The following is a 25411-nucleotide window of genomic DNA, read 5'->3' on the forward strand; positions in this document are numbered from 1 at the left end:
GGACCAGGGATCGGAAGACCAGAGGCTGCATCAGCAGGGAAGGCAGCGGGGGCTGTAATGCTCCGTCAAGGCGCATTCTGGTCCTGACTTCCTGGGCACAGCGGTGGGACGTAGGACCTTGTCCCAGGTGCCTCCAGCAGAGGGAGAGGGCCCGTGGCCATCTGGGGAGCCGACGTCCCAGCGGAAGGGGCCAGCCATGACTCAGCTGCAGCTGGGGAAGACGCGCCAGGAGGCCGGAACTTCCGATTGTTCTAGAAAAGTTCGACAAGACCTCATGACTATTCATGCGTGAGGGCCAGATGCGGCCCACTTGGCTACTGTCTTGTCAACTCTGACAATGGCTCTAATTGTCAAGCTTCTCCCTTGCTCCTTGGCACTGCGAATGAGTGGGAGAGAATGACGTTATCAGCTCTTTGGACGTTTCTGATGAGGTTAACATATGAGTGCACCTGGCCCATGACCCAGCAGTCCCACTCTTTGCTGTTTATCCAGGGAAGTGAAAACAGACATTGCTACAAAGACTTAACACACAGAGGTCCCCTGCCAGCACACTCCCAACACACCCAAAGCGTGGGCAACCCAACGGCAAGTGCATTGAGACACGTGGGAAACTGAGCTATGTAAGAGGAGCATGGAGCCGCTGTTTAACCTAGCAGTTAAGATGACCAAGTCTCCCACAAGTGCCCTGGTTTGATTCCCGCTCCTGGCTCCTGATTCCAGCTTCTTGCAAATGCAGATCCCAGGAAGCAACGGGGGTGGCACAGATAACTGGCCTCTTGCCGCCCATGTGGAAGACCTGGATTGAGTTCAGACTCCTGCCTCCAGCCCCAGCCACTGCATACCTTTGTGGAGTGAACCAGCAGATGCAAACTCTCTGTTTTTTTCTCTCTCTCTCTTTCAGATAAAGAGTAGTAATAACAGACATTTTAAAAAGGATCAAATCAACTCTGTGGGTGACACTCCGGAATATCAGGCTGAGTAAAAGAGGCATAAAAGGAGCCTGTACCTTATGATTCTGTTTGTTTGAAGTTCAAGAACAGGGAGGACAAACCCACAGTGATGGAGGTCAGGGGTGGGAGACAGGAATCGACTGGAAGGGACCTGTTGGAAATTTCCACTGTGTCGACTTGGGTGATAGTTACAAGGGCATCTACGATGGTTAAACCATTGAACTCAATGAATGATGAAGACTTAGGCAGGGGCCGGCGCTGTGGCGTAGTGGTTGGAGCTGCAGCCTGCAGTGCCGGCATCTCATATGGGCGCCGATTGGAGTCTTGGCTGCTCCGCTTCTGATCCAGCTCTCTGCTATGGCCTGGGAAAGCAGTAGAAGATGGCCCAAGTCCTTGGGCCCCTGCACCCACATGGGAGGCTCCAGGGGAGGCTCCTGGCTTCAGCTCAGCACAGCTCTAGCCGTTGCAGCCAATTGGAGAGTGAAGCAACAGATGGAAGACCTCTCTCTCTCTCTCTCTCTGCCTTTCCTCTCTCTGTGTAACTCTGACTTTCAAATAAATAAATAAATCTTAAAAAAAAAAGATTTAGGCATTCTACTAATTGTAAATTATATCTTAAAAATGGGAGCAGCTCTGTGAGTGTGACCAAGGCAGTTTTGTTAGTCTGGTGGCAAAGGCTGAGGTCCTGCCCCAACTGTTGTCTCCCTGGATTTACTTACAGCTCGTGGTCACCTCCTAAGAATATAGATCCCAGGTTGCCAAAAGTGCCTGACTTTCCAAAAGGTTGAGTCTGTGTATGCCCCTGCTTTATAAGGTTTTTGCAAGTAGTCAGCTAGGAACACAGACGGCTGAGATGTTGTGTGTGGCTGTGTGTGTGCAGGGGATGCCCAGGGCTTTTTTTTTTTTTTTTTTTTTTTTTACAGGCAGAGTGGACAGAGAGAAAGGTCTTCCTTTGCCGTTGGTTCACCCTCCAAAGGCCGCCGCGGTCGGTGCGCTGCAGCCGGCGCACCGCGCTGATCTGATGGCAGGAGCCAGGTGCTTCTCCTGGTCTCCCATGGGGTGCAGGGCCCAAGCACTTGGGCCATCCTCCACTGCACTCCTGGGCCACAGCAGAGAGCTGGCCTGGAAGAGGGGCAACCGGGACTAGAACCCCGTGTGAGGAGGATTAGCCTATTGAGCCACGGAGCTGGCCGCCCAGGGCTTTTAATCGTGGCCTGTATCTGTGTGGCTGAGCCCCAGCCAGGGATGTGGTTCCTCCCCCAGCCCTCCCTCACTGCCCACCCACGCACACACACACCCCTGCGAGAAGGAGTACAGGAGCTGGAACAGAACCAGCCGGGCTTTTGGACTCAGTAATTGTGAGAGTCACTTAACCTCTCTGGATGCAAAGTTTCTTCCTCTGCAAAGCGAGGCTCCTAAACACCCAGAGGCTGGATGAGGGTTAAATGAGGTACCTGGAGGTGCACCTGGCCCTCCCCCACCCCAGGCTAAGCCCAAGCTGCTGCCTCTCACTTAGCTGCCGTGGGTAAGGTCAAGCTTTAGAGCTTCAAAGAGAGGAAACCGCCAATGTCCCTTGCCTTCTCCTATTTTCTCTGTTTTGTTTGCTTAGTCATTTTCCCCCAGAGTCTCTGCTCTCACAAACCTTGTTTGCCTTTTATCCCTAGCTGGGGCAGGATGGGGTCGGGGCTAAGAACCTAGAGACAAGGAGACAAACAGACTTGGGTCCTGCTTCCCACGCCTCTGCTCCTGGCTGAAGTCCCTGGAGCCTCAATTGTCCCATCTGAGAAAGGGGATGTCCTGATAATGGCACCCAGCTTCACGGGTCCATCAAAAAGGGAATGAAGAGATAACTTTATTTTGGTGCAAAAATGCTTGCAATCCATACACAGCTTGTTTGTTATCCAGGTTTGTTGTCGTCAAGAGCAGGGCCTGCCCAGCCTGGGTAAGTCTGTTCCCCTGGCCTAGCACTGGGAACAGGAGGCTGGCAGTCCTCGCGTGCCCCTCCTGCTGACGGCTGGAACAGCCGGCCCCAACACGGTTGCCGGAGAAACCTTCGGAAGCCCTCAGACTGCCCCACGATCTCATTCCCATGTAAGGGACGCTTGCACCAAGGCCTTGACCGCCCACGGTCACCATGACAACCACCGGAAGAGCCCATAGAAGGATACAAAGAAGGCGGCTCCGCAATTCCAAGAATCACACCGCCCCTTTCTCGGAAAACCATGAATATTCCTCCCCCTTATTAGCGTCTCTCTCCCCTCTCGTCCGGGTCGCCCTGCACCTAAGACCCGGCAGACTCCAGCAGGTGGGAAAGGTGATTTGCGAGGGAGGCTCCCGCCTTGCCTGAGTACCTGTTAGGGCTCAGCTTTGGTACCAAACAGACAACAGACCCTGTTTGGGGGTTCCTGCCCACATAATGGGGTCCCCCAAAAGGAGATATGGTTGCATAATATGCATTTCCCGTGAACTTGCTGAAGGCTCTTCATATACATGACTTCAAAATTTTTCTGCAGCAAAATAAATAGGGTTTTTACATTTTTTAAATTTATTTTCGGGGCCGGCACTGTGGTGTAGCAGGTAAAGCCGCCGCCCGCAGTGCCAGCATCCCCTGTGGACGCCGGTTTGAGTCTCCACTGCTCCTCTTCTGATCCAGCTCTCTGCTGTGGCCTGGGAAAGCAGGGGAAGACGGCCCAAGTCCTTGGGCCCCTGCACTCATGTGGGAGACCCGGAGGAAGCTCCTGGCTCCTGGCTTCGGATCAGCACAGCTCCAGCCGTTGTTGCCATCTGAGGAGTGAATCAGCAGATGGAAGACCTCTCTCTCTCTCTCTCTCTCTCTCTCTGCCTCCCTTTCTCTCTGTGTGTAACTCTGACTTTCAAATAAATAAGTAAATCTTTAAAAAAAATTTTGTTTTCTTTTTTAGTTGAAGGAGAGAGAGACCGAAAGAGAATCGATCTTCCGTCCACTGATTCGCTCCCCAGATGGCCCCATCAGTGGGGGCTGAGCCAGGACGAAACCAGGTGCCTGGAACTCCAGCTGGGTCTCCCACGTGGGTGGCAGGGAGCCAAGTGTATGGGTCTCTCCTGCTGCCTTTGCACACAGGCAGGAAGCTGGGTTGGAAGTGGGGCTGGGACCCAAATCCGGGCACTCTGAAAAAGGGTGGGGGTGTCCCAAGCAGTGCTGTAACCACCACCCCACACATCTGCCCCCATAAACTTCTCTTCTAATGCCACTGCTCATGAAATGTTTGATGTACTCTTGGGTTTTATCAGGGAGATTCAACTGAAAAACACACATAGCATTCTTCCAAATACCAAGATGTCACCTTTCTCTTTTGTCTCCCTTATCTTGAACATCCAGTGGAGATTTCCAGAACCTATGACAGGAGCTGTTGCAACAGACCGGATGAATGCAGGGGGTATACGAGAATCCAGCAATCTCCTATTAAGCCAGGCATGAAAGAGATTTGCAAAATAGACAACTCTTCTTCCTAGATCTTTTGGAAACATCATTTTAAAAAATAAGAATGTTATTTATTTAACATGAAGTGAATTTGTTACTCTTAATAAATATTACGAATCATTTTTTAGAGGCTAGCATTACGGCAGAGCAGATAAAGCCACCGTCTGTGACGCCAGCATCCCCTATGGCCACCAGTTCATGTCCCCACTGCTCCACTTCCTACCCAGTTCCCTGCTAATGGCCTGGGAAAGCAGCAGAAGATGGCCCAAGTGCTCAGGCCCCTGCACCCACGTGGGAGACCCAGATGAAGCTCCTGGCTCCTGGCTTCCACCTGGCCCAACCTTGGCCATTGCAGCCATCTGGGGAGTGAACCAACGAATGGAAGATATGTCTGTCTCTGTCTCTCTCTCACTCAAGTAAATAAATGAATATATTTTTTAAATTGCTCCTTCAATGTCTAATGCTGCCAATGTCAAAGGAAATATTTAACAGAAAGGAAACTATTGGGGTCCTACAGTGTGAAGGAGTCCGAGAACCACTGTTCCACAGCAAACTTAAATGAGGCTAGGAGCCGGCGCTGTGGCGTAGCAGGTAAAGCCGCCACCTGCAGTGGCGCCAGCGTCAATTCTCTGAGGTCTGAAGCCACTTCTCTTCCAGGGAATAACCCCAACATGCAGCAGCCACACCCAGGCCCAGCGAGTCAGACTCTGCCTTCCCACAAAGTCCCTGGGCGACTCCACGCCTGCTGGAGCTTCAGACACTTGTCATTCAAATGCTAAGGACGGACGTTTGGGTGCAGCGAGGCTGCTGTGAACATCGCGGTGAGGGTCTGTCCAGGACTGGGGCTCACGAGGCGAGGTGGGAGGCCTGGGATCGCAGGTCTGTGGAGGATGGACACTCACAAACGTCTCTCTCCGTGGTCTGTCTTGCTGGCGTGTGCTTTGAGGAAAAATGGGAACCACAGTGCGCCCCCTGGTGGTTGTTTCCTCCACTTACAGGTCAGTAAGTCCAGGGCTCAAAATCCCACCAGGGGCAGTCCGGGTGCCATTAAGGTCACGCCCACCAGGGCCGCTGCAATGGTCATGTGAGGAAAGGTACTTTATGTTTTGAAGCTATCATATTATTTTTGAAAAAATATTTATTTATTTATCCGAGAGGTAGAGTTACAGAGAGAGTGAGAGACAGAGAGAGAAGTCGTCCATCCGTTGGTTCACTCCCCACAGGGCCACAATGGCTGGAGCTTTGCTGATCCAAAGTCAGAAGCCAGGAGCTTCCTCCGGGTCTTCCACGTGGGTGCAGGGGCCCAAGCACTTGGGCCATCTTCTACTGCTTTCCCCGGCCACAGCAGAGAGCTGGATCGGAAGTGGAGCAGCCAGGACTCGAACTAGCTCCCATATGGGATGCTAGCGCTTAGCCCACTATGCCACAGTACCAGCCCCGAAACCATCATATTATTTTAATCTTAATTTATTAATTTATTTGTAAGGCAGAGACACACACACACACACACACAAATCCCTCATTTGGTAGTTTACTCCCCAAATAACCACAAAGCCAGGGCCAGGCCAAGCCAGAGCCAGGAGCCAGGAACTCAGCGCAGGCCCCCCACACGGATGGTAGGGACCCAGGTACTTGAGCCATCACCGCTGTTTCCCAGGGTGTGCATTAGCAGGAAGCTGGATCGGAAGTGGAGCTGGGACTCAAATCCAGCTCTCTGTCATGGGATGCTGCACTACTGCATCCTACACTACTGCCCAGTGCCCAGTCACTGCTGTAGTCAAAGAGAATCTTTCCTATTTAAGAAAAAAGATAACTGAATGGAAGCACAACCAACCACACTTATTTACACTGTCCGATGGGTGAGTTTCAACAAGTGCATGCCCCTGTGACACCTTTGCCACAAGGTGATATCCGCCATCCCCCCAAGTTCCCTTGTGCCCTTATGATCTCCCCCAGACTCACCCCCGGACCTCCACTGATTCGCTTTCCATCACTGCAGATTAGGTTTTGCATGTTCTAGAATTTTCTATAGATGGCATCACCAAGTGTGCACGCACTCTCCTGGGTCTGGCTTTCTACACGCAGCGTGACGGTCATCTGCATTGTACATGTCAGTGGTCGCCAGCATCTGGGTCGCTGTCCATCTGTTGATGGGTTTCTGAGTCATTGTCAGTTTGGGCTGAGTGTGAATGAAGTGTTGTGGACAGCAGCGCGGGGCTCTGTGTGGACACATCTCTTGTTTCTCTTGGGTAAAGTCCTAGTGAAATGGCTTGATCACGTGACCAGTGTATGTTTATTTCAGAAATAGCTGAATGGGGGCTGTCAGTTGGCATAGGAGCTAAGATACCACATGGGACGCCCACATCCCGTATCCGAATGCCTGGGTTCCAGTCCCGGCTCCTTTTCCAATTCCAGCACCCTGGGAGGCAGCAGGGGATGCCCAAGTACTTGGTTGGGTCCCTGCCACTCACAAGGGAGACCCGGACTGCGTTCTGATCTCCTGTCTTCAGAGTGGCCCCGTCCATGCGTTGTGATGGAAGATCTCCTGTCTCTGGCTGGTGTTGTAGTGCAGTGTGTGAAGCCGCCGACTCCCACATTGGAGCACCAAGTCCCGGCTGCTCTGCTTCTGATCCAGCGCCTGGGAAAACAGCAGAAGACGGCCCAAGTACCACTCACATGGGAGACCTGGATGGAGTTCCAGGCTCCTGGCTTCAGACTGGCCCAGCCCTGGCAGTCTGAATGAATGAATGAATGAATGATTTGGTTCTCTTGGAGGCCCTTAGTCTTCCCAACCTCTCCCCCACCCCCAGGCCAGTGCAGGTGACCCTTCCAGAGCCTCACATGCCTGTCCCATGGGGACAAGGGGTGCACAGCGTCCCTCCCTTGGGAACCCCTGCATTCCCCAAGGTCATCCCTGGGTACAAGGTGGGGCGGGGGCACTGATCCTGTTGCTCTCGGCCTTGCAGGGAAGGGTGGCTACTGGCAGCTGTGACAGAGGAGGAGTGTGAGGGGCTGGGGGTGGAGCTGCCCGGGCGCCGTGCCAGACTGGGGCTCGCTGCCACTCTCGGAGCTGTGGCTGCAGCTCTCTGTGTGGTAAGGCTGGGTAAGGCGTTGGGGTGTTTGCCTCATTGCTCAGGGAAAACCACTGGGTGGCATGGCAACCCCAAGGTGGTGGTCCCAGGGGGCTTCCCGGGGCGATGGACATGTGTCAGAGCTCGGCTGGGGTGGGGGCTGCACGGGTGGCTGCTTTCGCCCAAACTGTGGACTCTACATCTGGGCATTTTGGGCTATGGAAATTTCCTCTCTGTGAAATGGCCAAAAGCCGAAGTTCCCTTTTGCTTCTTGTGACGAGTGGAAGCCAGGAAGCAGCAGGGAGTCATGGCTAAGGTCACGGGGCTGGTGAGCCTGTTTTGGGGGGTAGATGGGTGTTGTGGCACAGCAGGTTGAGCCGCTGCTCCGGACACCCACATCCGACACTGGAGTGCCAGGACTGGAAGCAGCCTACTTAGCACTCAGATCCAGCTTCCTGCTGATGTGCCTGGGACAGTGCAGATGATGGCTCAAGTGCTCAGGCCCCTGCCACCCATGTGGGAGACCCCCAGAGAGTTCCAGGCCCCTGACTCTGGCCTGGCCTGATCCTGGCTGTTGGGGGCCTTGGGTGGGGGTGGGGTGAACCTGAATGGGAACTCGCTTGCTCGCTCTCTCTCCCTCCCTCTCTCTGTAGCTCTGCCTTTCAAAGAAGTAAATTAAAATTTAGACACAAAATTTATTTATTTATTTATTTATTTATTTATTTATTTATTTATTTTTTGACAGGCAGAGTGGACAGTGAGAGAGAGAGACAGAGAGAAAGGTCTTCCTTTTGCCATTGGTTCACCCTCCAATGGCCGCCGCGGCCGACGCGCTGCGGCCGGCGCACCACGCTGATCCGATGGCAGGAGCCATGAGCCAGGTGCTTTTCCTGGTCTCCCATGGGGTGCAGGGCCCAAGCACCTGGGCCATCCTCCACTGCACTCCTGGGCCACAGCAGAGAGCTGGCCTGGAAGAGGGGCAACCGGGACAGAATCCGGCGCCCCGACCGGGACTAGAACCCGGTGTGCGGCGCCGCTAGGCGGAGGATTAGCCTAGTGAGCCAGCACCCCCGGCACTCCCGACATGCAACTGGCCGTCTTAATGGCTAGGCTGAAGACCCTGCCCCAAGAGAGGGACTTTTGATGATTATGCAATAAGGACCTACAGTCATTGCTAGCACTCAGAACATGAGAAAAATCTCCTTTTAATCACTTCTCTGTATTTCAAAGGGAAAAAAATTAAAACAAAAACCAACCACCCCCAACCCCATGCACACTGTAGAAAATGCAAATGAACTCTGAGGCTGGGGCTGGGGGCCTGGCCCCAGCAAACACCCCAGGCACAGGCCCCTAAGAGACCCTCAGGGATCACTTATTGATCTTTTTTCAACTTTCTGTTGCCAATTTATTATTTATTCCATTGTCAATATTCAAATAAGCACACACCTTTACAGTGGCAAAAAACCAAGCAAATTCTCTCATCTGTTTTCCCTCACTTAGAAACCTGGCGGTCAGGAGCTCTGGCATTTCACGGTGGCACAGTGGGTTAAGTTGCTGCTGCCCGTTCCAGTCCCTGCTGCTCTAGTCCTGATCCAGCTTCCTGCTAATGGCCCGGAAAGGTAAGCAAATGATGGCCCAAGTGCTTGGGCCCCTGCCACCCACGTGGGAGACCCAAGCCAGGTATGCAGCTCCTGGCTCCTGGCTTTGGCCTGATCCAATCCCCAGCCATTTGGGGAGTGAACCAGGCACTGGGTGAAAACTCATTTTCCTTTTTTTTTTTTTTTTTTAAATAAGATTTATTTATTTGAAAGGCAGAGATAGAGAGAGAGAGACAGAGAGGTCTTCCATCTGCTGGTTTACTCCCCGAATGGCCACAATGGCTTGAGCTGGACCAGGCGGAAGCCAGGAGCCAGAAGCTTCTTCCAGGTCTCCCACGTGTGCTGGGGCCCAAGCACTTTGGCCATCTTCTACTGCTTTCCCTGGTGCATTAGCAGGGAGCTGGATCAGAAGCGGAGCAGCCAGGACATGAGCTGGCGCTCATATGGCCCCAATAAATAAATCTTTTAAAAAGAAGTATCTACAGTATCAAAAATATGGTTTGATGATGCTCTTACAGCTTAAGTTACACTAGTTGACATCTTTATCGGGACGACTGACACAAGGTTAGAAGGGAGAGACGGGTCTCATGGACACAGGACCGGTTCCTCAGTGGGAACATCTCCCAGGACGCTCAGAGCCAGGATACTGGCATTCATTCATTCATTCATTCATCCGCTGGCCTCAGATGCTGAAGTGCTGCTCCATAGCGGTGGAAACCCTGTGAGCTCATCACAAGGATCCAGCTAACCTGGAAGCCCAGGACCTGCTGGGGCTGCCACAGGGAGGGAGGTTCCCTTGGGTGTGGCTCTAGGGGAGACAGAAAGTAGGAAAACACAGGGACAGCACATGATGACAGTTCTAGTTAAAAAAAAAAAAAAAAAAAAAAAGGCAAGAGCTGGTGCCCCATGCACTGGTTTGGGGGCCCCCGGGGGACAGTTTGCGCAACATGGCGCTGTTTTCCTGTTTCTAGGGCCAGGCCGCGTGTTCTGAGTGAAGTGGAGGGAGAAAGCTGACACATTGGTGCCATCATTCCCCCTCGCCCAGGACTTGCAAATGCCTAACGGAGTTCTACCATCCAAAGACCTGGTCTCTGCTGGGGGCTGTCCAGGTTTACTCAGATTCCAATGGTCTCTTGTCCTAGTTCTTGGATCAGACGGGCAGCGGGGAAAAGATGTCTTCATCGACTGTGAAGCCAACTCGCTCCGTGCCCGCTGTCACCCCTCAGCCCTGATACACGTCTGTCCCCTTCACCTCAATCCCTGTCTTCACACCGCTTACCCTGGGTCCGACTCTCCCTGTCTCCCCGGTTCATCACCCCTACAACCGAACAGTGTGGCTCCACCACAACCTCTCGTCCTCGTGTTGACAGGCCGCAGCCAGGCCCCCTTCCAGTAGTTCCTGCCCTCCATCGAGCAGCGTCACAAAGACGAACAGCTGGTGGCCATCATCGGAGGTGGGGGTGTCCTTAGCAGGAAGCTGGGGTCATGAGCACAGATAGGATCCACACCTAGGAACTCCGACATGGGATGCGGGGGCCCCACCTGGTGTGTTACCCGCTAGGCCGCCAGTCCCCCTGCCCAGGATCACAGCACAGGGAGGGGCAGATGCCTCCTGCTCCTAATGGGCGGGAGAAAGCACAGGGGAAGCTGCCCTGGAGGGGTCCTCGAGTCTCGGGGCGTGGGGGCGGGAAGCAGAGCTCGGAACACGTCCCCTAGAGCGCAGCTGTGAGCTTCACGCAAAGGTTTACTCCTGCAGGCTGGGAGGGGCCTGAGTCAGGCCGGGACAACCGCTCTGCAGGAGGAGGGGCTGGCACTGGGGCCACGTTCAGAACCACTCGGGAGTGACGGTCACCTGGGGAACAGGGCTGCACTACACTTGGGGACCAGGCCAAAAAAAAAAATCAAAACCACTTTAAAAATTTTAAATCAAACACTTTTATTTCCACATAACAAGCGCAAAAAACTCCCAAACACGTTTAACAATACAATTAACGCAGGTTTTGAAGTCAATTATATACTACTCAAAGCCCCAAAAGGTCCATTAGCTTAACGCTCCAAACAGTTCCAGACGTGGTTTTTCAAAGCTACCTTTGGTTTTTGGAAAAACCAGTATGGAAGTCAATATACACTGAAAGCACTGAACGACATCTGCTTCTAGGAATTCAGGTGTCCAACAACGTTAGCTTACACCTGGCAAGCTGGAACATGATCTGAAGTCATACACTGAGATACAAACACAGGTTTGGCCCCGGAGCCCCTGCGGTGAGAGGTGCGGGCCGTGGAGGGGAGGAAAGGCCAGTCCAGGCTGTGGCATTTCGCGTGCTGTAACAGAGGTATGAGCGTTTAACACTAGTACACTGTCAAGTCATTAAGCTGCGTGTTCCACATGGTCTCTTGCTGAGGCTTGAGATGGGCACAAATGGTGGGGAAGATGAAGTCACCGAAGGTTCCGAGCACCAAGACCCCACGGTGCTCAGAGGGCGGAGGAGCGAGCTACAGTTTCCCATCGTTCTCACATTGTTTCAGGGTGGCATTGTGGGCGAGTTCAGAGAAAATGTTCAAATCTTTGCTTAGATGTTTAATCGGTTGCTCTATGAGAACCCTCATACATAGCAACTTTGAAACTTTCATTATAAAAAAGAGCCTACAAATAAATTCACAAAAAAGAGACAATTAATGTTGAGCAGCCAAAAAGTCATGGTTTATTATATCTGAAGAAATTTCATAATTCAAACACAACCAAACTGTACATTTTACAATCACATTCTATTTGTAAACAGTTAAAAGCCACTGACTTCTTTTGCATCTTAGGACACAAACAGTTAGAATCAAGGCAATGAAATGATGGCAAATTCTGTACTGTTAAAATTTTTACCCTTGTTTAGTCTCTCTTCTTTGACTAAGCAAGCATTATAATACCATTTGTGGGCAAAAAAAGGGGGGGGGGAGAAATTTAAAAATGGTGTAACTCGTTAGTTTGCAACAACATTTAAAATTTTCTTTATACAACAAACAACTCTGTAAGCCCAATACCTTGGTTACAGTATGCATAGTTACGGATTTCGGCTTTAAGGGACAACAGTTAAACATGAACACAGTCACGAGAGAGCAGAAACAGAGAGCCACTTGATGGGATTACAAAAATGATTACCTACTGATTATTAGCAAACCATCATCACTCACTAATAAAAAGACAGCATCTGAAAGCAGAATGTCAAACTCCAGCTTTAAGCATTTTTTTTTCCTGTTTTTTGTTTTTTTGGCAGAGAAAATTCTTTAACAGAGCAATACGTAGTATCAGTGCTAAAAGTTGGGGTTTTTCTTTTTTTTCCTATAAGAAACTACAAGGATTTTTTTTTTGTTTTTTGTTTTTTTTAAACTGGGGAACTGGTTTTCCTGAGAACCATGCTCTTTGATTTAGGACAAGAATAGAAAACAAAAGAACATGGCCAAATGCTGCTCCTTTTTCCCAGAGATAGAAAGCATCTTTTAAATCATCCTCCATTTTTTTTTTTGTCTTTTAAATTTTTTTTAAATGATGGAGAGTAAACATTTTTCTTCTCAAAAACAAACAAAAAAATCTGTAAACAAGAAGGTTCACCGTGGGAACCTTCAAAACAAAATGGAAAGCCTATTCAAAGTGCAGGGCCCGTCCTGGGTGGCAGGTGGGCTGCAAGTCACAGCTGTGGCCACAGTTTTTCAAACTGCAGAGCGAAATTCTTTAGTTTTACAACATGAAAAAACTGGTGCAACACTTTCATTAATAATCCTAAGTCAGTATCATAACTTGATCTTTTAAACTCCACGATACCACAACAAGGTAGGCAACATCAAGGCATAGTAGAGAGCGCACACCTTGGAAGAGCATCCTTGAGTAAACACTTACACTGGAACAGCTGCCCCCCCACGTTGCCGATTAGACGGAGAGAACATCCTTCAGTGCAAAGGTAAAAGCTCATACATTATCAGCCCAAAAAATGGTTTTGCAAAAGAAAAAAAGAAAAAAAAAAAAAAGAGAAAGAAGGGGAGGGGTAGAAAAAAGAAAGACTCCGAAGGCTAAACATGATGAATACACACGAGTGAGCTCGTTCGATACGGCTTAGCATGTATGGCGCTATTTGGGAGTGTAGATAGATAGATACCTTTTCACATTATAATATTGGCCTGCATGATTCAAGTATTCAAACTGATATGTTTTGGGGAAAACAAAGTGGAAAATGTGCAGAGAATAGCTGTTCCCACAGGTGGCCCCTGGCTGCAGGCGGCGAGCCCAACTTAGTGCTCCTTTCTTTCGCGTCTTGAGGTCACAGTTTGTGAGTCTACGTCTACACCGTTACATGGACTCTCCACCCCCACCCAGGTGGTCAACAGAAAGAAAAGCATTAATGGGGGATGGGCTGCTAATTCCCCGGGGGTCGCTGCTGCTGGGAGGACCCCACAGGCTTGTGGAATAATGGGGGGTCCCCCAGAGTGAAGTGCCGTGAAGGTCTCCACAGTTAGTTCCCGACAGCCCAGCACCATTCCAGTGATTGAGATCGGTCCGGCTGGAGAACGAGTGGGAACAGTCGAGGGAGCCCAGCCGGCTCTGGCTGGACCCGAGAGACTGCCAGCCAGGAGAAGGGGTCAGAGACTGACTTTGTGCAAAGAAACGACTGATCTCCTCTTCACTGGCAAACTCAGCAAGAATAGTAGTGTTCCCCAGTACACACCTGCGGAGAGAGCACAGCGGGCACGTGAGGACGCTCCCCAAGGGCTTCCCGATTCCCACACAAGGGCGCAGCCTGGCCACGGGACAACAGCTCCGCACCGTGCAGAGACTGGAGTGCGCGGGCGGCTCGGCCCGGCCGTTCCCAGAGTAACCTCCTCCAGGCCAGCGTGGTGCCGAGAGCCTGCTGCGCTCTCCTGGGAGCGAAGCCACGGCGCCCAGGGCTGACTGGCAGTGTGCTGCAGCGGGGGCACGGGCGCCGGGCCCCCCCCGCCCCCAGTTTTGCCGCCGCAGGGGCACGGCCTACTCACATGTGCAGAGACTTTTGTGCCTTCACTACCTCTTCTTTTGAACTGTAACGGACCAGCGCGTTTCCATGTGGGAGGTTCAGGTGGAATGTGATGAGCGGGCCATGCTGCATGCACAGGGTGCGCAGAGTTGAGCCATCGATCTAGGAGAGAGCAGGACGCCGGGCGGGCGGAGAAGGCGCCGTGAGGGCCAGCAGGAAAGCGGTCCCGGGTTCGGCGCTGCTCCTGGCACTGCGCTTCCGTGGCCCTCGCTGGGCTGGGAGACGGCGCCCCCTCCTCACCTTCCTCCCAGAGCAGCACCTTTGGGGCCTTGAGGCCCCCGGACACCCCCAGGACCCCAGTTCTGTAGCCCCTGCCCCTGCTGCGGCTTCGTATTTTCTCTTCCCTGACGCGAGGACGGGGCCCATCAAGGCACTGCTCCTGGGGTGGGAAGCGAGCTGGGTTCATAATATCCAGCCGCCAGGGGCTAAGAAAATGCTCTAAGCTCAAAGAGCAGACAGGAGGGGAGGGTACTTGGGGCCCTGCCACCCTCACGGGAGACCCAGAGGAGTCCTGAGCGCCTGCCTTGGGCCTGGCTCAGCCCTGGCTGTTGTGGGCATTTGAGGAGCGAACCAGAGGATGGAAGATTCTCATTCTCTCTCTGCCTTTCAAATAAAGAGAATAAAACATCGATAACAATAATTATAATAAAGAGCAGACCAGGCTTTCTTAAGGCGTAGCAGGAGCCACGTGCATCTGTCCATCTAAATGCCCTCATGAAATGCCGGTGCCCAGACCCCAGCCCGCTGGGCGAGACCCAGGAATCTGGGTTTTGGGCTGGCCTCCGTGCCCACTGGCCGTGGCCAGCCCTGACTACCACCCAGGAGCCCTCAGCTCACACAGACCAAGGCCCTGGCGCCCTTACCTGAGGTGTAAGGTTTTTTAGAACAAGCCAATTTGTTATTCTCCCTGAGCTGCTCTCACCCCAGCTGGAACCTGAACAAGGGGAAAGAAAAGAAAAGAAACAAAACCGAGTCGGTTTCCCAAGGCTGTGGGCGGTGGCACGGGCAGAGCACAGCGGCTCTGACGGACACTCGGAGGACCACCCGCTCCCTGGCTTCCTTCCCTACGTCCCCTTGCCTCCAGCTCATCACGGGGGCGGGCAGCAGTGAGCCACACCAGACCAGGGACCTTTGGGCCTTCTCATGTCCAGGTCTCAGGGGACTGTGCATGTCTATCCCTCAGGGTATGGAGCTTGAGGGGACGTGAGAGCACACGGCCACCCAGGCAGCCCAGGTCTGGGGTACACATTCCCCACCTGGCTCCGTGCGCCCACTCCGCCTGGCAGCACAGCTCGCTCCTGACCGCCCCCCCTTCAGTGCCTCACGAATACTTCCGGATGGCCTCAGACGCGGTCGCACCCAGCCCCTGCTTGGTCACCGCTGAGCCTTGCCCTGCCCCTTCCTTGAATACCTCCCAGGGAACTGGAGCTGTCAGGCCTGAGCTTTGGCACCGGCTGTCCCCTCTGACAAGTTCCTGCTCCTCTCCCCGCGTCTGCCCTGGGGGGGGGCTCCTCCCTCACCAAGTACCGCCAGCCACTTGGCGGCATCCAATCACGTCAGTCTACAAGTGGGAGCTCAGCTGGGACGCCAGTGATCTTTCCGCAAGGGAGGGAGTGCCGCAAGCTGCCCTGTGGCCCACCGCCAGCCGGGACTGGAAGTCAGAACTGGACCAGACGGCATCGCATACTTCCAGCCTGGCGGTGAGAACGACTGCGACAGTTTGGGGGCAGGGGGATGAAGCATGGCATCCTAGTTACTGGCCGAAGTGCTAGTCAGCTCGGAGTCAAACCGCACGTGTGTGCGCGTGGGCGTGTGCGCACGGCTGGGATGGCAAGCACAGGCACTGTGTCAGCACAAAGCCGGCACTAGGCTACAGAACGTGTAGACAGGGGAACCGCGTCTCCCAGTTTCTCCAGCACACTCGGGTCCATGCCCTGCGGGACCAATTAACAGGCCCCTCTTTTACCCTCAAACGTCCCTGTTTCGACAACACATCTGACATATAGGCCAAGCTATCACCCACAGTCTTCGAGGCCGCCTGGGTGGTTGCCACCTTCCCCAGCCTTGCCAACAGCGGCTCTGCCCTGCTGTGCAGGCCTACTGACAGCAGCAAGTCACTGTGCAAGGCCTGGGCACGGCCGAGGACAGCAAGGCGCTGGGAACCGTCTATGTCCGCTGTCATTCACGGCACCGAGGTGACGAGTGACGCACCGCTCAGGTGTGTCACATGAGGCTGCTGGTACCTGTGAGCGCTTGGCAAACAAACCCCTGCGACCGACCACCTTTGCCCTTACCTGGGGTGTATCTGGCGTCAGAATTTCCCCATCCTCCACCCACACGAAGGGGAGAATTGTCCCACGCAGACAAGGCTGGCTTCTGACCAGTCAGGCCCGGAGGCGGGCGGGACGGAGCAGTGATGTTTTTAGGTGGCAAAGGGACCTTCCACAGCTCATGGGCCAGAGAGGTGTTTGTGACTGAACCAGGAGACCACGTCAATTTGGAATCACTATTTCTGGCTACTCAAAGGAAAAAAAAAAAATGGAGAGAGGTGAATAATATTATTTAAGAAAAAAGAAATTTATATAACAGTAATAGCTACTCTTCCATGAAAAGCAGTCAAACAAAAACTATTAAAAACCCCGAATAAAACTAAATCACCAAGGAAGAGAAACAGAAAGCCCAAAGAAGCCGCACCCTCCCTCAACACACGCAGGCCATTCGTCTGCATCGGGAGTCTGAAGACCCTAGGGATTCTCAGATCAGTGCACAAGCTGTATTCTAATTGAACCTAAAACAGAAAATCTTGCTTTGCACTGCCCAAGGACGGCGATTGTGAAATCCTCACCTTAATAACCGTCATGTGCCATTCAAGACTGACATAGGATACTGGATGCACCTGAGAACTCTGCTGTTCAACTCATGGAAAAATGCAAAAGTAGCCCAGCTCGGGAGTCCCCTGGGGAAGGTATTCGCCAGGGGCTGCCTCTCCTTGCCAAGCAGTGAGTTGCTGCGTACCCGGCGTATACCACCCCTGATCCTGGCACATCCTACTCAGGGTCAATGAGTTGCTGCGTACTCGGCATATACCACCCCTGATCCTGGCACATCCTACTCAGGGTCAAAGAGGTTAAGTCCTTTGCCTGTAGGTCCAATGCAGAGCCCGAATTCAACCCTGAGCCTGCCTGGCTTGGGGAAAAGAAACAAACACCATGGGAGACGGCAGGGAGGAAAAAGCCAAATACGCAAGTGTAATGCCTGGTGCACACTTCCTCACTCAACAAGGGCGCCAGGCACACCGAGGGTGAGGCTCACAGCAACACGATACAGAACGGGATGGACAACATCCTATCTTCCATCACCACCAACTCTAGCCAGCGCTACTCAAAAGTGCGCTCAGAAGACTGGCCCCACCGAAGTACGGAGAGGCGACTGCGAACTCTGCCGTACGCTTCCCGTCTCTAGGAATTCAAAACTCATGCTCACTGTATGTGAGAAACATGCTAGTTTACAGAGAATTGGAAGTGAAAGAAAACCGCTTTGAAAATTAGATTTAATTACACAGCAGAGGTGGTCTCAGGGGAGAATGAGCGCTGCTCAGAGAAAACTCATTATTTTGGTTGATGACTGCTGGGTACACTAAATTTAAACAAGAACAAATGCTGTTAAAAATATTTTACAGGCTCACAAAGTCTCCTAAAACCCTGAACAAAAAATCTAGATAAAAGAATAGGGCATTAAAAACCTCCCTTCCCAAGAGGGGCCCCGGGTCAGTGCAGGCGAGGCCCACCTGAAGTGCTTTGTGCTGTACTGCTGAGGGGAACGTTGTAGTTGGAGGCACGAATGGATGACCAGGCACTAGTTGAAGGCAGCGTGGTGTTCAAGGATGAGGATGACCCTGTATGGAGGAGGAGTCCAGTTACCCAGAGCGAGGCACATGGCATTTAACAAGCAAAGGCTCCCAGAGAAACACAAGCCGAAGAGTGATGCTGAGTGAAAGGAGACGGGCAAGATCCCAGCAGCAGCCCCTGCACACTGCTCTCTGTGCTGCCAGCAAGCAAGCAGTCATTCGCAGACTGCGCAGGGCCAGGGGAACCTGCTGTGTTTACTCTGGCTCAGGTCAGCTCTCCCACTCTCCCCCACCCCGCCCCACCTGTCCCCCGTCTGTGAGAACATACTCTAACAATGAGGCCCAGCAACTCAGCCAGCCACTGGCCCTCCTCCCCAGAACTGGGTTCTACAAGGGGGACCATTCCTGCTGCTCTGAACTCTGGTGCTTCTCCCCCAGCAAGCCTGATCACAAGGTACCCTGGCACCTGCACAACTCACTGGCCAGGCCTCCAGCCTTCTCCGGCACGGCCCATGTTCCGGCTCCAAATCCTAGTCCTTTATCCCATTAAAAAAAAATATTCCCATCCTTGAATTACTTCTGGACTCATCTCCAGAGCGCTAGGATGGCTGCCTAACTGGTCCCCCAGCCCAGTGCACTCCGCTCACCACTGTCAGATTCCCCATGTTAGACCCCCAGCTGCCAAGCAAAGCCTTCAATAATGCACTCCAAATGCCGGCTCCAGCCGCCTCTCCCTTCAGGTCCTTCCACAGGCAAGAAAGCCTGTTTCTGAAAGCTGGCGGAGTCGTCTGGTTGTCACCATGCCGGGAGGTTGTATGCTTGGGTCTGTGCCCCTACTTTCACTTCTCCAGATGCAAGTCACTTAATAGTCCAATTGTATGGACATATATTGTTAATTAATATAAACTTCTGCAAAACACCTGTTTTCTAATAACTGAAGTCTTGTAACCTTTAGTTGCTAACACAATTACTGGAAAGCAAATGTTTGTTGGCCCTTTGTGTCAACGTAAACCCATTTATGTATTTACTACATCAAGGGATGACGGACCCTCATCGTTGTAGAGGGCGCAATAAGCAAGTCACTTCTGGGAGAAGGAGGATCCTGCTTTCATTCCCATGATTCCCTTGGATGGCAGGGCCGCTGAGGTGCTTGGGTGACTTGCTGCCCCAAATTTCCCATCTTCTGAGCCACTCCCAAGCTATCACCCAGCACGTCAGAAACGGACTTGGGCCCCCACGTACCACTGTTCCTGTCCCTGAGGTGGTCAACTTCCCGCACAGTATTAATTGAAAGATTGTTTATGACACTGCCAGGAGTGACGTAAGGGTCAGTTTCGGGGTCAATGTTTGGATAACCTTTCCATGGTTCACCAGGGCGAAATTCTGGAAATGGAAGCTTAAAATTAGTTTAAGGCTTAATAATCATTTTAAAGTACATTATTAAACATTTAAAACTTTTAAAATCTTACATATTTCCCAATTTACACTAATATCCTAATAGGTTGGTTCAGTAATACAGCCATTATAATATCAATTATTCTTTATGAGTAATGTGAAATTTTTTGATATATATGTATGTGTGTATATATACATGTATGTGTGTGTGTGTGTGTGTGTGTGTATGCAAAGTCATGGAGAGAAGGAGAGCGATCTCCCATCTGTTGGTTCACCCCCAAAAATGGCCGCAATGACTGAACTGGACCAGGATGCAGCCAGGAGCCTGGAACTCTATCCAGGTCTCCCATGAGTGTCTGGGGTCCAAGCAAGTGGGCCATCTTTCATTGCTTTCCAGGTGCATAATGGAGCTGTATCGGAAGTGGAAGAGCCAGGACTCAGACCGGCGCCCAGACAGGACGCTGCCATCACAGGCTGTGGCTTAACCTGCTGCCCGTGTGTGTAGACATAAACAGACATATAATTATTGTATGTATTATTAAATATAGATTTAACTTTAACATAAGTTAAACATTTAAACAGGCATATATAAATGGTACACTTTAAGGGGTAGGTTACTGTATTTCTAAAGAGGCAACATTTTAAAGTGCTTTATGACAAACTACAAAGCCACAGCAGCTGGACGTCAGACAGAGTGGCTATGGATGCATTTCTAGCAATTCCTCTGGATAACCCAAAATAATGTCAAGTTAATTCCCTGACTCAGCCGAAGAGGAACAATGAATTAAGACTTTTATGGGACTCCTTCCACTTTCACTGCATGGAGTGTCCAGTCACCGGGAACAGGTGGACACACAGCAGACCTCATGGCCAACTTTCCCTCTATCACCCATGCTCCCTTCTTACCAGCAGAGAGTCCGACCACGCAGGATGGGACGAAATCATTAGTCAGTAAGCCCAACGTGAGAATGCTTTATTGGAAACACAGTTTCAGGAAAGCCGTTAGTGTTTTACCTGGTGGCCAATTAACACTGCTAGAGCCATTAGGCGATTTGGCACGTGGCCAGCCATCTCCTATTGAACCTGGAGGACTGGCTGGTGAAGTACTGCTGTTCACAAAGTCATAGGGAACAAATGGAGACTCTTCCAGCCGGAAACCACTTGAAATAGCACCTAAAAGGAGAAAAATGGTCGTGAGCAAAGTACAGGAGCAAATGTAGATCTGTGGGTTCCCAGGTGTTCTGTAAACTGTGCAGAGGTGCAAAGAGAGAAGACAGCTCTCTGCAGACTTCAGCTCTTGTCTCTACTGGCACTGTAACGTCTCACATGAAGGGGACCTGAGACTGATCAGAGGACTTCAGATCAAGGAGGATACAGGGACTAGAGCCATCATAAGGGATCACAATCAGAGCTTAGAATTATTTCTAAATTAAGAACAAGTGAAAAAAAAAAGACAAAAACAACAAAGAACAGGTACAGTGAACTCTTTGTTGGGGAGATTCTTGTACTGGGGGTGTGTGTGTATGCAAATGAGGAATCAGAGGAAGCTAAACAGAACTGTGACAGCAGAGAACCAACCACGGTCAGGATCACTGTCAGTGGTAGAGGCTTATCTCAGAATCCAGAAAGCACTATGCCTGCAAGATGCCTGTATTTGCAATGCAAAGACTCAATACTATTTTCTACCAGGATGTTGACATTCCTACCCCATACTCCACTTCCTTGTAAATACACAGCACTCAAAACATTCTTTACCAAAGTAAGTGTGTAATCCCATATAGCCACAATGTAACCTTAGAAACAATCACTTGTCATCCTGCGATTTATTCCTCACACCTTGCAATGACTAGTGCTTTACTACAAGTAGCAAAGCACATCACACTCTCACTGGAACAGTGCAGTGGCTGCGCCGAATGCTGGATGTAGGAAAGTGCCCAAGACCAATCAATGGGGTATTGCCCTCAGTGACAATATATCTTCAAAGCAGACAGGAAGGAGAGAACATGTGGCCAGGAGAGGCGAGGGGTGTGAAGGACTGGGGAAGTGGTTCTAGGCAGTGAGTACAGCTTGTGCAAAGACCCAAAGAGAAAGATGTCGTGTTGTGTTTGTGGAACTGAGAACTATTCTGTCTGAAGAATGAGAAGTGGAAGAATGCACAGCATCAAGGAACTGGGCCCTGATTTTGAAGGCAAGAATGATCCAATGTGTCATTTTTTTTTTTTTTTAAATTTAAGACTTATTTATTCATTGAAAGGCAGAGTAACAGAGAGGCAGAGAGAAAGGGAGATTTTGCATCCACTGATTCACTTCCCAAATGGCCACAACGGCCGGAGCCGGGCTGGTCTGAAGCCAGGAGCCAGGAGCTTCCGGCAGGTCTCCCATGTAGATGCAGGGGCCCAAGGACTTGGGGCATCTTCTGCTGCTTTCCCAGGCATATTAGCAGAGAGCTGGTGGGAAGTGGAGCAGCCGGGACTTAAACCAGCACCCTTATGGGTTGTCCCGCTAAGCTGGTCCCTGACCCAGTGGGCCTTGTTGTGACAGGCACACTGCAGTTAGTCCTGGGCCAGGGAACTCACTGGCTTACACCCTCCCACTTCAACCACACTATATCCCATTGCCTGAAGGCACAGCACTTTCATGAAGTACTCTGCAAGCCACAGGAAGTTCTTTTATATTGAAGGGTTTTAAAAAGAGAAGCTTTGTGTTGAGATCGCTTTGCTGCAGTGTTGAAAATGGATTAGAAGGGGCTGGCATTGTGGTGCAACAGGTTAATCCTCTGCCTGCAATGGCGGCATCCCATATGGACACCCATTTGAGTCCCAGCTGCTCGACTTCTGATCCAGCTCCCTACTAATGCCTGTAGGAAAGCTGTGGAAGATGGCCCAAGTCCTTGGGTCCCTACATCCACGTGGGAGGCCTGGATGAAGCTCATGGCTCCTGATTTTGGCAGCCCGTTGGCTCTTGAGGCCATTTGGTGAGTGAACCAGTGGATGGAAGATCTCCCTTTTTCTCTGTCTGCACCCCTCAAACCCCCAACCCTGTCTTTCAAATAAATAAGATAAATCTTTAAAAAAGAAATGGATCAGAGAAGAGGGAGGTAACCATGGAAGCAGGGAACCCATCAGGAGGCCCTCGAGAGAGATCACCCAGGATAAATCATGTAATTTTGAAGTGGAGCGGCCATTCTTCATTGATGGATCAGATGTGGCAGTTGGGAAATGAAGAATATCTTTAGCGTCAAATTCCCATCAATTAGTGAGTGGATCACCACGCCGCTGTATTTTCCAACACAATGACGAGGAAGTAACGAGGTTCCCGTGCATGCTATCACGCAGACGAACCTTGAGAAGAGTACGCTGTCAGAGCAGCCAGTCACTAAGGAACACATACACACTATTTAGATGAAATGCCCAGTATGGACACACTTGTACAGAACAGATTGGTTTTTGTTTATGGCTAGGAAAATGGGAGAACGAGGGATGTGACAACTTAAGGAGTTCTTTTTGGAGTAATGCAAATGTTAAAAAACTGTGGTGGGGCCAGTTAAAGCACTGGCCTGAAGCGCTGGCATCCCATATGGGCCCTGGTTCTAGTCCTGGTTGCTCCTCTTCCGATCCAGCTCTCTGCTTGGCCTGGGAAAGCAGTAGAAGAGGCCCAAGTTCTTGGGCCCCTGCACTCGCGTGGGAGACCCGGAAGAAGCTCCTGGCTTTGGATCGGCACAGCTCTGGCCGTTGCGGCCAATTGGGGAGTGAACCAGTGGATGGAAGACCTCTCTCTCTGTCTCTACCTCTCTCTGTAACTCTTTCAAATAAATAAAATAAATTTTTAAAAAAACGCGAACTGGTGATAGATATAAAACTCACTCCTGATCAAACACAGCAGAGTCCTCTGTCCATTCCTATGGCTGCATCCAGACTGCTACTCATACTCAGAGCTGGTCCCCTGCCTTCCTCATGACACTCACTGGTGGGCACTAACCCATCCCTAACTCAGTGTCTGCAGCAGCATCAAGTCACTCTCTTCTATGGCTGCCCCCCCCCCCCTTTTTAACTTATTTGAGGGAGAGTAAGTATCCACTGATTCACTGCCTAAAAATCTAAAGCAGGGAGCCAGGAATCCAATCCAGGTCTCTCACACGGAATGCTGGAATCCAATCATTTGAGCCATCATCACTGCCTTCCAGGGTGCTCATCAGGAGGAAGCTGGGCTGGCGCCGCGGCTCACTAGGCTAATCCTCCACCTAGTGGCGCCAGCACACCAGGTTCTAGTCCCGGTCGGGGCGCCGGATTCTTCCCCGGTTGCCCCTCTTCCAGGCCAGCTCTCTGCTGTGGCCAGGGAAGGCAGTGGAGGATGGCTCAAGTGCTTGGGCCCTGCACCCCATGGGAGACCAGGAGAAGCACCTGGCTCCTGGCTTCGGATCAGCGCAGTGTGCCGGCTGCAGTGCGCCAGCCGTGGTGCCCATTGGAGGGTGAACCAACGGCAAAGGAAGACCTCTTTCTCTCTGTCTCTCTCTCTCACTATCCACTCTGCCTGTCCAAAAAAAAAAAAAAAAAAAAAAAAAAAAGGCATGGCATGTAATGAGATAACAATAAAGGCAACAATAAGGATGGCTAAGATCCCCTGACCAAATATATGTCGAATCCTCTGTTACTGTGTAAGTGCTTGGGATCTATCGCCTCGATCATACTCAAAACACCTTAACGGGCATTATAATCATTCCTATTTTGCAGGAGAAGCACCTGAAGTTCAGAAAATTCAAGTTACTAGTAAGTAGCTACTTAGTAGCAGAGGTAGGTCTCAACACCCCCATTATCTCAATTCCTCCTTCTCATCCTTAAGAAAAATTTGGGCTGGTTCCTTGATTGGCAAATCAACCTAGAATCCAGGTCTGATTTATGGTTCAATGTTCCTTCTATCTTAAGATAATTTTACCCTTATTTTCTTGATAATCATCAACTCAATGTTGTACAATCTAGAAAACTGATCACTAATCAAAGTTTAGTGAATTGAAGTTTCAAAAATCAGATACAACAGAAAAGAAAGGAATTATTACAAAAATGTCCCTTTAATACTACTAGGCCTCTTCAATGTCCCTTTAATACTACTGAGGATTTCTTTATAGAGGCAGAGAGAAAGAGAGAGGCTTTCTATTCGCTGGTTCACTCCCTAGATGGTTGCAATAGCCGGAGCAGTGCCAATCTGAAGGCAAGAGCTAGGAACTTCTTTCAAGTCTCCCGTGTGTGTGTAGGTGATCAAGCACTTGGGCCACCTTCTACTTCTCCAAGGCAGTAGCAGAGAGCTGGATGGAAGAGGAGCAGCCGGGACTTGAACCGGCGCCCATGCGGGATGCTGGCACTGCAGGTGGCGGCTCTACCCCTACACCACAGCACCGGCCCTGCTATTCTGTTCTTTACACTACCAAACTGCACCAGAGGAGCCTTTAAAAAATGTAAACCAAATGTTAGCTCCTAGTCTAAAACTCGTCAACGTTTTTCCCATCATACAGGAGAAAATGTTAAAGTAACTGCTACCCAACTTTATCTGCCTTTCTTTGTAACTTCACCTCCGCACGCATCCAGATTCAAGAATTCACCAGGCTGTCCTCTTTGAACGGCACATACACTATACCCTCTTGGTTGTTCTTGCTCCACTTGTTTGGAAAACATGAAGACTCATTTCAAGATGAGAATATTTATGAAGGCTTTCAATACCCACGCATATTCAGTTATTCCTGCCTTGATACTACTGTGTAACCTCGTGTTATTATATGATCAGCACCAGCTTTTACAGTACCTACTGTACTGCTGTACAAAGCTGTTTACGGGTTTACTTTTGCTTACAACTTGCCCCTCAGGGGTAGCTACTTTTACACACACACACACACGCACCTCTACACGCATATATTCAAATATGAGTACATATGAGCATATGTACATATGTATTCCAGGGGCTTTGCACAGTTCTCAGAAAGCAAAAGACAGTCCATTTATACTTCCTGAACAAATGGATGATATTAAGTAAGACGAAAATAGTAAT

The 25411-nt window shown here is 50.9% G+C and overlaps 1 protein-coding gene across 28 annotated transcripts in view; it reads right to left on the reverse strand.

Moving 5' to 3' along the window:
- Positions 1-10990: 10990 nt before the first annotated feature.
- TNRC6A (trinucleotide repeat containing adaptor 6A) overlaps positions 10991-25411 on the reverse strand; it is a 101984-nt gene continuing 87563 nt past the window's right edge. For all 28 annotated transcript variants that reach the window (XM_089321717.1, XM_070064558.2, XM_070064564.2 and 25 more), the window contains 7 exons: positions 20390-20548; positions 19223-19363; positions 17921-18028; positions 16428-16649; positions 14997-15067; positions 14096-14235; positions 10991-13788 (listed from right to left, as the gene is read on the reverse strand). In XM_089321717.1, coding sequence (XP_089177843.1) covers positions 13413-13788; positions 14096-14235; positions 14997-15067; positions 16428-16649; positions 17921-18028; positions 19223-19363; positions 20390-20548 — 1217 coding nt within the window. In that variant the 3' untranslated portion in view covers positions 10991-13412. The remainder of the gene's footprint in view (positions 13789-14095; positions 14236-14996; positions 15068-16427; positions 16650-17920; positions 18029-19222; positions 19364-20389; positions 20549-25411) is intronic.

This window comes from Oryctolagus cuniculus, chromosome 19 (genome assembly GCF_051225735.1).
Source record: "Oryctolagus cuniculus isolate XC-2025 breed Fujian yellow rabbit chromosome 19, ASM5122573v1, whole genome shotgun sequence".
In the NCBI taxonomy this organism is placed as follows: Eukaryota; Metazoa; Chordata; class Mammalia; order Lagomorpha; family Leporidae; genus Oryctolagus; species Oryctolagus cuniculus.